Source organism: Hemitrygon akajei, chromosome 11 (assembly GCF_048418815.1).
Source record: "Hemitrygon akajei chromosome 11, sHemAka1.3, whole genome shotgun sequence".
NCBI classification, from domain to species: Eukaryota; Metazoa; Chordata; class Chondrichthyes; order Myliobatiformes; family Dasyatidae; genus Hemitrygon; species Hemitrygon akajei.
In genome coordinates, this window is record NC_133134.1 from 64,543,504 (window position 1) to 64,557,690 (window position 14,187).

Consider the following 14,187-nt stretch of genomic DNA (forward strand, 5'->3'; position numbering starts at 1 on the left):
ACATAAATAAATAAATAGATAGATAGATAGATAGATAGATAGATAGATAGATAGATAGATAAGCAAGCAAGCAAGAAAGAACCAAATATTGAGACCATGAGATGAAAAGTCCTTGAAAGTGAGTCCAGAAGTTGAGGGAACATATCAATGCTGAGGCAAGTGAAGTTATTCCTTTTGGTTGAGGGGTAATAACTGTTCCTGAACCAAATGTTGTGAGTCCTGAGGCTCTGGTACCTACTTCCTGATGACAGCAGTGAGAAGAGAACATGTCTTGGGTGGTTGAGGCTCCCTGGTGATGGATGCTGCTTTCCTGTGATAGCGCTCTGTGCAGACGTGCTCAATGGTGGGGAGGGCTTTACCCATGATGGATTGAGCCATATCCATGAACTTTTGTAGGATTATCCATTCAAGGGCATTGATGGTTCTACACCACGCTGTGATGCAACCATTCAATATACTCTTCAAACCACATCTATAGAAGTTAGCCAAAGTTTTGGATGTCATGCCGAATCTTCGCAAACTCCTATGGAAATAGAGATGCTGCTGTGCGTTCTTCATAATTGTACTTACCTGCCCAAGACAGGTCCTCTGAAATGATAACACTGAGGAATTTAAAGTTGCTAACTCTCTCCACTGGCTCATAGATATCCAGATTCCTCCTCCTAAAGTCAATAATCAGCTCCTTGGTCTTACTCGTCATCACCTACAATATCACCAACAAACTTAAACTTGGCATTGGAGCTGTGCTTAGCCACACAGTCATAAGTGTAAAACTAAACACCCAGCCTTGTGGTGCACCTGTGCTGATGGAGATCATGGAGGAGATGCTGTTGCTAATCAATTGTCATCAATTACTGAAGAAAAATGAGAAATGCCCAGATAAAGACATGACTGCACAATGAGTAGTCATCAATAGAACAAGATTGTGTTAAACGAGACACATACCATACCAACAGTATTGAGAAGGTAACACTTTAGAGGACTCCGTGAAGACAGCTGACAAATAGATTTCTATGCAGAAGACAAGTTTACTGTTTGTCAAGACTGCTGAGCTAAATCACCAAAGACAGAGTTGGAAATGGGCAACAATGGTACCCATTGATTCTGGTGAGGAGGGCTATAGACTTCTCAGTACTAGTAAATAGTTGGACAGGTGAAATATGTTGAATTCTGTACTACAGCAGAGCGTATTAGCAATGAATTAAGATCAATTTTCTTTTGCCATGATTCAGCAGTATAACTTGACTCAGATACCAGTGCTCAGTTATGTTCATTTCTATCTGAACATTTCACAAAACAAATTGTTTGAAGCATTCACTTGCTTCCCCACGTCTTCCAGCATCAAATGACACGCCGGTGAAGTCAGCGAACACTGAAGAAACAGGTATTGTAATGCTGCTGGAATTAAACAATGATTAGCAAACTGTTGATAAACTATGGGACAATGCCACATTCCACAGGTTATTAAGATGGATTAATAATGGTGCAGAAACTCAGTTCAACCAACTGTTAAAAGAGATTTGAAGAGAGGCAGTCAAAACAACAATGAAAGTAAAATAGTCACAGAGGTAATTTAAGTAACTTTTTGGAGATTGTGTATGAATTTCAAACAAGTATGACTTTTGGAATTGGGATACTAGAGTAGTGCTGTATTTTAAAAATAAGAAACAGTACTAGAAGAAAGTATGTGCAACAGCACATCCAAGTGATGTGTGATTCTATGTTCCAGAAGCTGATCTACTGAAAACTCTGAAAGAAATGGCACACAACTATTGCTTTGGCTCAAGAAATGATACCTTCAAGTCAAAAACAGGATATACCACCAATAACATAGGTTCCTTTGAGAAGATCAAAGAGACTTCAAAGTCTGTTGTAAATAAATCTGTAAACAATGCAAACATGTGAATAATTCTTTTCAAAGCAGTGTAGTGCATGCAAATATATGTACCTGTACAGTGGTGCTGGAGTTTGTGAAAAAAAACAAAATGCCTAATTTTAGCATTTCTGAAGGTCTCTTATTGATTCATTATATTCAAGACTCTGCAGTTAGAATAAAAGCCACAAATATACAAAAACAATGATCTGAAGCATTAAAAGTGCCCATAATTCCCAGCAAAAGAGATCATTTGATGGAAGTGTTCAAAGTAGCTTTGATCAATTAAGTACAAAAGAACTGCTTCCAATTGCCAATGGGCATTATGCAGCGGACAGAGAATTAAACCAAAAGAATATGGGAGGAAACAAATGGGGTCATTTTGTATTTTCGATGAGCTTTCATAATTTGAAAGAAACTTCTTTGAGAGGGTTTAGAAGACTTCACAACAACTTCAAAACTAAAATTAAACACATTTGATGGGCAAATGATTTAGAGTACTCTGGGATGGGGGTGGGGCTTAAATAATGGAAAGGGATTAACAAAATAGAGCTGCCTCTAAGATAATACAGCCATAATTTACTGGACAACCACTTTCTTAACCACATCATTCTATAATTCTTCCACCATTACTCACAAACCATTCAGGTCTCCAGATTATAAAAAAGTTAATGTGTTTCTGGTGAGGATAAAATAGGATTAGGACAAGATAATGGAACTGGCCTGTGAAGAAGGAAGAGTCAAAATTTCTCCAGCTATGGAAAAATACAGAGTGATCTTACGACAATCTCTAAGATCACAGAAGAGTTTAAAAAGGTAGATATGAAGTTTGCATCTGATGGAAGGACCAAGATCATGGCCCACAAATATACTGTATAATGATCACTAATAGATCAGACAAAGAGCCAGAAGAAACCCTTTTCACCTGGAAGTGGAATGTAATAGTTATTCTCATGGGGAGCACTTGAAGCAGATAACAACTGTATTTAAGAGTCAATAAACCCACTAAATAAGGATTAGAAGGACACATAGATTGAGTGAGATAAGGTCGTGAATGATGAAAAAGGGTGAACATTTAAACACCAACATGGACCAGTTGTGCTGATGATGGAAGTGCTGTAATCCAGTGTAATTCTATGCAAAGGCAACCCAAACTCACCTGATGAAATGTTACAATTAATGCTGCCCAAACACAAATCCCAGAAATCGCTTGTGCATTTGGAGTCTGCAGGAAAATTCTTTGCAGGTGTGCAGTGGAATTGCTGGGAGCTACTTTCTGCAATGTGCTTACAGATCCAGATTTGTTTGCATGTGTTGTTGCATTGGGAGCAACAAAGGTGAGTAACTCGGCTGTTGGCACTCCTGTAGGGGATGGGCTTCCACTGCTGTTCATCTGTGCACACAGAAGAAAGCAAAGTCAGCTTTTCACCAAACAAACTAAACATCCTTTTAAACAGATAATACAGATGGTGTATAGATGTACGTTAATGTACTAAAGGTGCTAATTCTCCAGAATTTCTGTGCACGTTTATTTTCAGGTGACTGCTTCTGTAAGCCTTTTAGAAATGTGTCACTCACTCTGTTATTTGTTCTTTCTAAGAAAGTGCATCTCTTCATGCCATTTTCAAACTAAGTTTGACTCTAACTACACAAAAAGACATGAGGGAATTGATCAAGGAGACAGGCAAGGTTTCTCTGAAGTAAGCGAGACTGGTGAGATTATAATTGAGGGAATTGAAGAATTTAAGGCTTGGAGTAGAGCTACTCAAATTGTGAGGTTGCAATACCAACTAAGGAGCTGATGTGGGTAGAGCCAGCCAGTACCTCACTGTACCAGAGATCTGGGTTCAGGCTTCATCTTGCTGCTGTCTCCACGTGGGTTATGTATGAACTTCCCCAGGGCATGAATTTTGCAGAATTTCTGCACACATTTTTCCAGAGTCCTTTCACTCTGCACACTGCGTTATTTATTCTGTCTCAAACAAGAGAAAATCTGCAGGTGCTGGAAATCCAAGCAACACACACAAAATGCTGGAGGAACTCAGCAGGCCAGGCAGCATCTATGGAAAAGAGGACAGTTGATGTTTTGGGCTGTCCTGCTGAAGGGTCTCAGCCCAAAGCTTTGACTGTACTCTTCCATAAATGCTGTCTGGCCTGCTGAGATCCTCCAGCATCTTGTGTGTGTCATTTATTCTGTACCCATTTACCAAAGCCTATCATGTCACTTGGTTCTGCTTTAAATTTCTATAATGATTCATGTCTGTCCTGTCACACTAAACTTTCCCTATAACTTTCCTTACTGCTTACCATATTGTCAAGCTTTGAACATGCAAATTTGAAAACATTACTCTACATCCTCATGATTAAGTCATTACTACCGTATTTATTAAAGTGAGCAGTAACCCTAACATTGCCCCATGAGGAACATCTTCGTATACTGTTCTTTCAAATGAAAAATAACCAGTTACTGGATTCTGGTCTCTGCTTTCTGCCTTTTTATTTTAAATAAATGCTGCTGACCTCTTAATGCCATCGGCTTCATTTTTTACCTAACCAGGCTTTTGCATTCTCTTTTTATCCCCAAACATTTCTGCAAATTCACATAGACAACATCTACTACATTCCTTTATTCAGTCAGGTCTAACTGAATACATCCATGCTGGTGTTCATCTCATTGCTGAAACCTGAACAAGTGCCTACATTATAATTTCTGTAAGTTTCTGTTAAACTAGGATTAAACTGCCTGGCCCACAGCTGTACGTCTAGCCCCAGCATTCCTTGTTCAAAGGAGTTAAATGAACTATTCTACATTTTTTTTGCGCTTTGGAACATTAAGACAAGGCCTTCTGCAAATCCGACTACCAGCTCATTCAGTTACACCCGTCCAGACCTGATGATAAGTAGAACTAGCTAAAGTGGTTTATCAATCTTTATATCAATCTCTATATCAATCTTTACCCTAGCCATTGTTCCAAATAGATCACCCAGAGCTGAAATTCTGGGAGCCTTCTCGTCCTTGGTAAAACACCAGTGCAACACTGACAGTGGCACGAATTTCAAGACACCATCAGTAGGTTATGTCAGTTTTTAATAGCTAATATTCCCATACTAATGTGCATTGTTTTGTTTTTAATCATCTGTTGTCACAGCAACACTACTTGTTTGCTGATTGTTATTCTGCTTACCACATTTTTACTTTGGTTGGATTTTGGATTTGTGTGAATTTTCCAGCAATCAAATTGGCTAGCATTGGTAAATAATCTGGGAAGCCATGGGAGCTAAAGGAGAGATTTAAAAAAATGTTCAAACCAGTTGGGGGAGCACAATTGAAATTGCTTATGAACTCATTTCATTTGTTACTACTGACATACGCTGTGAAATTTGTTGCTTCACACCAACAGTACAATGAAATACAGCCGAATTACTACAAGGTAAAATGAATAAATGAACAGTGCAAAAGAGATCCTGGGTGTTACTACTTTCAAATCTACACAGCCAACGTGTGTTCATTAGTTCAGAGCAATTTTCAATCTAATGAGAGGAAGCAAAATAGAGGGCAAAATCCAAAATGGGAACTGGCATGGACAGATTGAGTAGTTGTTCATGGAAAGTGGCAGGGAAGGTGTTAAAAAGACATTCATGATACAAGGTTGTATAAACAAAGCTGTAGGGGGACAAAGTAAGGGAGTCACGATGAACTTTTATAGAATATTGGCTCAGCCATTGCCGGAGTACTGTATCTGTTTCTGGATGTCACCCTTCAGGAAAGATGTGAAAGCTTCTTTTTGAGGCGCAAAAGTGATTTAAAAATTCATTCCAGAGATGAGAGACTTAAAAGTATGGATAAACTGGATAAGTTAGTATTGGCAAACACGAGGAAATCTGCAGATGCTGAAAATTCAAGCAACACACACAAAATGCTGGTGGAACGCAGTAGACCAGGCAGCATCTATAGGGAGAAGCGTTGTCGACGTTTTGGGCCGAGACCCTTCGTCAGGACTAACTGAAAGGAAAGATAGTAAGAGATTTGAAAGTAGGAGGGGGAGGGGGAAATGCGAAATGATAGGAGAAGACCGGAGGTGGTGGGGTGAAGCTGACAGCCAGAAAGGTGATTGGCAAAAGGGATACAGAGCTAGAGAAGGGAAAGGATCATGGGATGGGAGGCCTAGGGAGATAGAAAGGGGGAGGGGGGAGCACCAGAGAGAGATGGAGAACAGGCAGAGTGATGGGCAGAGAGAGAGAAAAAACACAAACAACTAAATATGTCAGGGATGGGGTAAGAAGGGGAGGAGGGGCATTAACGGAAGTTAGAGAAGTCGATGTTCATGCCATCAGGTTGGAGGCTACCCAGCTGGTATACAAGGTGTTGTTCCTCCAACCTGAGTGTGGCTTCATCTTGACAGTAGAGGAGGCCATGGATAGACATATCAGAATGGGAATGGGACGTGGAATTAAAATATGTGACCACTGGGAGATCCTGCTTTCTCTGGTGGACAGTGCGTAGGTGTTCAGCGAAACAGTCTCCCAGTCTGCGTGGGGTCTCACCAATATATAAAAGGCCACACCAGTAGCACCGGACACAGTATACCACACCAGCCGACTCACAGGTGAAGTGTCGCCTCACCTGGAAGGACTGTCAGGGGCCCGCTTGCAAGGATAAGTGCCAGGAGGGAGATCGGTGGGAAGGGACGGAGGGGATGAATGGACAAGGGAGTCGCGTAGGGAGCGATCCCTGCGGAAAGCAGAAAGAGATGGGGAGGGAAAGATGTGCTTGGTAGTGGGATCCCGTTGGAGGTGGCAGAAGTTACAGGAAATTATACATTGGATCCGGAGGCTGGTGGTAGGTGAGAACAAGGGGAACCCTATCCCGAGTTGGGTAGTGGGCGGATGGGGTGAGGGCAGATGTGCGGGAAATGGGAGAGATATTAGTATTGTCCTTCTAAGGATAAATAACATTGCAAGGAGATCTAATAGATATACTTGAAGTCATAAAGGATAATGGCGAGGATTGGTGGAAAGAAGCTGCTCCCATTAACATAGTAGTCATGAACCAGGGGACACAGAAAGACTTGTAATACACACAAAATGCTGGAAGAACTTAGCAGGCCAGGCAGCATCTATGGAAATGAGTAAACAATCGATGTATTGGGCTGAGACCATTCAGCAGGACAGGAGAAGGTGTTCTGATCTCCAGCGTCTGCAGATCTCCACTTGTTTGCGACAGAACGGCTTGAGTGGATAAAGCACAAAAGTGACACAAGGAAAACCTTTGTCAAAAGGCAAGTGATTAGCACCTAGAAAGCACTGCCAGTGTAGTAGTGGAGGCAGATTCAGTTGTAGCATTCAAAAGGGAGGTGAACGGAAAGGACTATGGGGAGGAGGAGGACCAAGCCAGTACAGACTTAGTTGCCTGAATTCTGTACCCATTCTGTGATTCTATGTGAAATACTTGGTGCTGCCTGCTTCTTATCAATCGACCTACTTGATCTGAAACCAGACATTCACTAAAAACCGAGCAAAGCATGCATAAATTCAAAATTATAAGCTGTTAAAAACATTCCATGAATTAAAAATGAGATTGCAACATACAGTGTGTACTGCTGCTGCTATATTTTCCATTAACCAAGCATGTTTGCCCGGTTCAGCTGACATACAAAAGGCAATTGTGCCGCACGATGAATCATTGATGTAATCACTACATATTAATTGAGCAATCTGGAGCTTCCACAGTTGGAATGTGTGCATAGATGACTGTAGCATACTGGTTCTGTGTTAGAGAGAACCACAAAACATTCACTAATTCTGTGGGGAAACACGCTGAGATATCAAATTCACCCACTCTGGATGGTGGAAGCTCACTTCACGAAGCCAACATTTTCCAGTTGCCTCTCCAGAAGGCGGCCTACCTTTTGCCCTTTAAACTAATTATCTTCTGCCTGTCTCAATCAGTACAAAATCGATAACAAAGTACCCATATTTCTAAACTATGAGATTAGAGCTGCTCTCAAGTCTGATCGTTTTAGAAATGCCCATGACCCTTATTATGGAAAGGAAGCTATCTGTCTGGTGTTTCTTCTAATGGGCAACACTTGGCTCCACTTGTGTGGGTGTTAATGCTTTTTCGTTGGTGGGTACAGATCTGGTTGGAATATGGAGAAATTCCACAGTAAAAGACAAATACCAGAAATCCACAATTCTTTGTGGATTTTATGGGCCATGTTTAAAAACCAAATGGGACCTGTCGGGAAGTGTTTGCTAAGTAGACGATCTCGGAGAGAGTTGAAGACAGTTCTTTGTGGAGTTTACATACTCCATTTAAAAAGTGAGCAGGGACTGTCAGGAATTGTCTGCCAAGCAGGAGATTGCTTGGGTTATTAGTATCTTAGTAAGGGCCAATAAAAACAAGAGAAGTGGTCATTGTGAGAGCGAGCCACTGAGCGGATGGTCAGGCTTCAGAGGCTAAGGGTGTTGAGTTGTTTGGAACAACTCAAGCTTAATAAGTTAGAATCAAAGTTAGAACAAGCATAAGCAGGACAGTAGTTAAGGCAGTGGAATGTTCCTCCTGTAAAATGTGGGATTGCAGGGTACCCTGATGACTACATCTATAAGAAGTGCATCCAACTTTGGCTCCTGACCAGCAAGGTCAAGAAACTGGAGCTGGACATACTCAGGGCCAGCTGGGAGTCTAAAATCCTCTTTGATGAGACTTTTACTCAGGTGGTCACACCCAGATAGTGCATGGGTGACCACCAGGGGAAGCAAGGGGAGTAAGGAGTTAGTGCAGTGTTCCCCGTGGCCATTACCTTCAGCAACAGTTCCCTTTGGATAATATGGGGAGAGGGATGTTACCTATCAGGGCACAGCAGCAGCAGCCAGACCAGTGGCACTGTGGCTGACTCTGAGATTCAACTGGGAAGGGTAAAGTCAGGTAGAGTGATAGTGATAGAAGACTTAATACTTGAGGGGAAGGATAGGAGATGCCAGAATGGTGTGTTGCCTCTCAGGTGAGCAGCCAGAGGTCGTGGTGTGAGTTGGCAGAAGGGAGGAAGAGGCTGAGGAGCAGGGCCTCCAAGGTAGTAATCTCTGGACTACTTAGATGCCAGTCATGGCAGGAAAAGGATAATAGTACATGAGTGAGTGGCTGAGGAACTGGCGCAGGAGGCAAGGTTTCAGATTTCTGGGTCATTGAGATCTTTCCTGGGGAAGGTATGACCTGCAGAAAAAGGATGGGTTACACTGAACCCAAGGGGAGCACATATCCTTGTGGGCAGGTTTGCTAGAGTTATTAGAGAGGATTTAAAATAATTTGGCAGGGTGATGGGAACTGGAGTGATAGGATTTAGGATGGACCAGATGGTATACAATTCCAGAAATCTCTTTGTCCCCCTACCATCAGGCAGGAGGTACCACTGCATCAGGACAAAACTATTATCATGGGAGACAGCTTCTTCCCCCAGGCCTTAAGACTACTGAACTTCCTTCCACCACCCAACTCTCATCATGTAGTGTTACACTGTTTACTTTTGAAACTTGAGTTGTAAATGCACTTTTATTATTTGTTTCTTTATTTGTAGTAAAAAGGTATAGAAGGTAGATGGACTTGTAGCACAGTTAGTGATCGGCAGGTATGACGTTATGGGTATCACTGAGTCGCGGCTGAAAGAAGATCATAGTTCGGAGTTCAACATCCAAGGATACACAAAAGAACAGGCTGGTATGCAGAGGGGGTGGGATGGCTCTGTTGGTAAAAAATTAAATCAAATCCTTAGGAAGAGGTGACAGAAGACAGGAAGGTGTAGAAACCTTGTGGGTTGAGTTAAGGAACTGCAGGGCATAGAGGGCCTGAAAGGAGTTAAATACAATCTTTGAACAGTAGCCAGAATGTGGGATATAAATTACAATGGGAGATAGAAAAGGTATGTCAAAAGGGCAACGCTTCAGTAGTCATGGTGGATTTCAATATGCTGGTAGGTGGGAAAATCAGGTTGGTGCTGGATCCCAAGAGATGGAATTTGTAGAATGCCAATGGGATGGCTTTTTAGAGCAGCCTGTGGTTGAGTCCGCTAAGTAAAAAGGCAATTCTGGACTGAGTGTTGTGTGATGAATCAGATTTGATTAGGGAGCTTAAGATAAATGAACCCTTGGAAGCAGTGATCATAATTTGATAGAATTCACCCTACAGCTTGAAAGTGAGAAGATAAGTGAGGTGTATCAATATTACTGTAAAGTAAAGAGAACTACCGAGATACAAGGGAGGAACTGGATTGGAAGAGACACTAGCAGAGGTGATGGCAGACAGCAATCGCTAGAATTTCTCGGGGAAATTTGGAAGGAGCTGGATAGATACATCCCAAAGAAGTATTTGAAAGGAAGGATGAGGTAAACATGGCTGACAACAATAGTCAAAGACAGCACAAAAGAAAAAGAGAGGACACAAAATATAGCAAAAGATTAGTGGACAGTGGGCAGTTAGAGGATTGGGAAGCTTTTAAAAACCAACAGAAGGCAACTAATATGAAAGTAAACCAGCTAATAATAATAAAAAGAATACCAAAAGATTTTTAGACATATAAAGCAAGCAAACAAGTTTATTTGTATAAAGAATAAAAGAGAGACAAGAGTGGGTATCAGAATGCTGGAAAATGACACTGGAAAGGTAGTAATAGTGGACAAGGAAATGGCAAACGAACTGAATAAATATTTTGTATCAGTCTTCACTGTGGAAAACACTAGCAGTATGCTGGAAGTCTGAGAATGTCAGAGGGCAGAAGAGAGTGTAGTTGCTATTGCTAGGGAGAAGGTGCTTGGGAAACTGAAAGGTCTGAAGATAGGTAAGTCACTGCAAAGAGAATAGGGATAGACTGCAGCAAGATATAAAGAAACTGATAGATTGACCCCCACCCCCAAACACATGACAGATGAAATTTATTGAACAGAAATATGAAATGATGGATTAGAGAACAAGCAATACTGCTATCAAAGGGCTATAGAAAAATGTTGCTGGTGGTATGTGGCAGGCAATCCGTGGGAAGAGTAAATAAGGCATAAACAATTCTGTGATTTATCAGTTGAATCATTGAGCATAAATAAAGGAAAGTTATACAAATTACAAGTCTGGCTCCAACTGGAATAGTGCTTTGTTCTGAGTGCCGTATAAAAGGATATCAGAGGCATTAGAGAATGTCCAAAAAAAATCAGTGACACTGATGAGAAACTGCACATACAAGAATAAATTAGAAAAGGCGAGTACTGTTTACTTTAAAGAGAGAGCAAAAAAAATTAATTAATGAAAATATACAAAATCCTGAGGGGTCTGGGCAGGGTGGACAGTGGGAGGCTCACTCTTCTGATCAGTGGTCATGGATACAAAATAAAGGTGAATGGAATCACAAGTATCATGAGAAAACATTTTTCTTTGCACAAGCTTAGATACAAAGGGACTGGTGGTGTATATGTATAGGGGAGGGGTCCCAGTTCAGAATTCCCCAAAGATTAAGCTGCAGGTTGAGTTAGCTGTCAAGAAAGTAAGTACAAAGTCAGCATTCATTTTGAGGAAACTAGAAAATAAAAGCAAAACAGCACTGCTGATGCTATGTAAAGCATTGGTGAGACTGCGTTTGGAATATTGTGAGCAATTTTAGGTGTAAGGAGGGACTTGCTGGCACTGGAAAGGTTCTAGAGGAGGTCAGAGGAATGGTGCCAGGAATGAAAGGCTTGAGAAGAGTTTGATGTCTCTAGGCTTGTACTTGATGGGGTTCAGAAGGGTGGTGGGGGGGGGGGGGGGATCTCGTTAAAACCTATCGGATACTTTAAGGCCTGGTGAGAGTGTACTTGGACATTAGTCTAAAAGTCTAGAAGCCAAAGGCACAGTCTCAGAATAAAGGGCTAATCTCAGACAAAGAGGAATTCTTTCTGCCAGAGAATGTGGAGGCTAAGTCATTGGCTGTATTTAGGCAGAGTTTGATAAGTTCTTGACGGGCAAAGGAATTAAGAGGTACAGGGAGAAGGCAGGAGAATGGAGTTTTAAATGGACACAATTCTATAGTTAGCATCAGTATCTTTTATTATGCCTGGTCTCAGCTTCAATTCATAACTTTGTGATTCACCAGCAACTGTGGCACCATTGAGCCAAATCAATTACCAAGCTGAAGAGCAATTCTTTTCCCTGCTCAACCAAAAGTGGACTACTTCATTATTGATGTAAAATGTAACTTGCAGGATACATTTACAGTTTTCCCATCAAAATAAGAATACCAATTGTTCAGTGGTATCTAGTCAATCTTTAAAAGGAAATACAACAAAACACAAATTAAAGCAACAGTGTATTCAACAAAATACAATTATATTATTTGTAATGCTCGCATAAGTGAGGCCTCGCTAGATAATTCTGCCATTGTTTCGCTTCCTATCCAGTAAGAATGACCTTACCTAATCAATACCATGTCCCTGAAGGTGCTGCTGATCTTTCACAGTGTCGGAACACCACAAAGCACTCTGTTGTCAAGCACACTGCCTGTTAATGTAACGTGGCAGTGCAAGTACGGTGACAGTCACAGCAACACACTCATAAACAATGATGAATGGATCCATTTTAATTAACTTCATGTCTAATTTTCTGCAGATATTACAGAACTATCTAGATCTCACAGTATTGTCCTAATCGTTATGCTTTGACAGAAGCAGATAAGTGGAAAAGTCGTGGGTTTATATATTGCCGATAAACAAGAGGCACAAGTCACTCAATTTTCCGTCCATTGTATGGAAGAACAATCTTTAATTCATCCAAACATTGAAAATCTTAAAAGGACAGAACTGCATCAGTTCCGTCAGCTCTGATTTTGTGTTATGGTAGCTTTCATTAAAAGGAAACGGTAGGTGTTTATCCCTGCGACAAGCCTGGGGATTGTGTCACATTGAATCTATGTAACAGTGCTTCTTTGTTGGTGTCCTACACCGGGATAAAAGTTACAGGAAATCAACTAAATTCACATAAAGTTATAAATACTTATATCTAAAAAAGCGGGGAGAGTAACAAACCTTTAAATCGGCTCAGTCAGAGGTTCAGTGCAAAGCGCGAAAGGTGCTGCTGTCAACTGCTGCCCGTTTTAAGCCGAGTTTCCGCAACATCGCAGTGACAAACAACGGCAAGCAGTGGCTTCCTGGTCCCCTTTCCCGGTCGGGCGGGTGATCACAGACACACACTAAGTACTTTAATTAAGCGCTTCAGGATTCTTTCACATGTTAAGTGTAATTGTGAGGAAGAGTCGGCCTGCGGGTGGCCCTCTCCAGCGACAGCTCCTCCTCACCTGTGTCGCCAGCGCTCTGCGCATGTGCGTCCGCTGGTTCAGGTGTGGCGTTGCTTGAGGTCATCGAGACTCCGTGCGCATGCGTTTCTCTCAAACCAGGTAGCGGCAATTTTACATCCTTTGGGAAAAGTGGGGTGAAACAAATGCAAGGCATTGAATTCTGGGAGACAAGAGTGGGAACTTGGAGTGTGCATCCACCGATCTATATAAGTAGTGGACAGATCAACATTTTGTTGAAGATGAAACCTGGGATGTTTGAGACATAGAATATAAGAACGGATAAGCCACTCTGAACTCGGGGTCTTTGGTCTCAGCAGAGCCTTAAGTAAGATCAAGGAAAAGCATTTCGTCTGCAACCTGTCACAGCTCCTGCGATGTAATAATCAACAATTCCAAATAATCAACGTTTCCTATTTACATCAGAACTGGCCAGTTCTAATGAAAGGTCACCAACCTGTGACACTAACTAATCATTTTCCTCGCTCCACAAATGCTAACTGTTCTGCAGAATATTTTCACTTTTTCCTGGTTTTTAGATATGGTTATCCTAGAACTGGACAGAAGAAGAGATAAACCACTGTTTGAATGCCATGGGCAGTTTTGGTTATCAGGTCCGATACAGAATCACTGACTATCATCGTATTACAGGAAAGATGTGATTGCATTGGAAAGGGTATTGCATAGATTTACAGAGAAGTTACCGAGACCAGACAGCTGCAGCTGGATTTGTTAGGAATAGAGAAAGATGACCAGAGACATCAATGAGATGCATAAACTTATTAAAGATACAGACAGAATAAATAGGAAGGACCTGCATCCCCTAATGTAGGTTTGGTGTTGAGAAGTGCTTGATAATCATCATGGATTTGGTTAGATCAAATGGACTGTTTCTCTGGTTTGACTCTGTGTTCATATTTGAAGTTAATTGATGGATCAACAATCTGGAGGAATAAAGTTAAAACATCAGGTAGAAGGATTAGATCGATGAAGAAAAGCATTTTCACCCAG

At 41.4% G+C, this 14,187-nt stretch overlaps 1 protein-coding gene across 1 annotated transcript in view; it reads right to left on the bottom strand.

Annotated features, from left to right (window-relative positions):
- tmem184a (transmembrane protein 184a) overlaps positions 1-13,176 on the bottom strand; it is an 81,797-nt gene extending 68,621 nt beyond the window's left edge. Inside the window, exons 1-2 of the mRNA XM_073060981.1 lie at positions 12,911-13,176; positions 3,033-3,266 (exon numbers count right to left, since the gene is read on the bottom strand). Of these exons, the coding sequence (XP_072917082.1) occupies positions 3,033-3,266 (234 nt within the window). The 5' untranslated portion in view covers positions 12,911-13,176. The remainder of the gene's footprint in view (positions 1-3,032; positions 3,267-12,910) is intronic.
- Between the last annotated feature and the right edge of the window lie 1,011 nt (positions 13,177-14,187).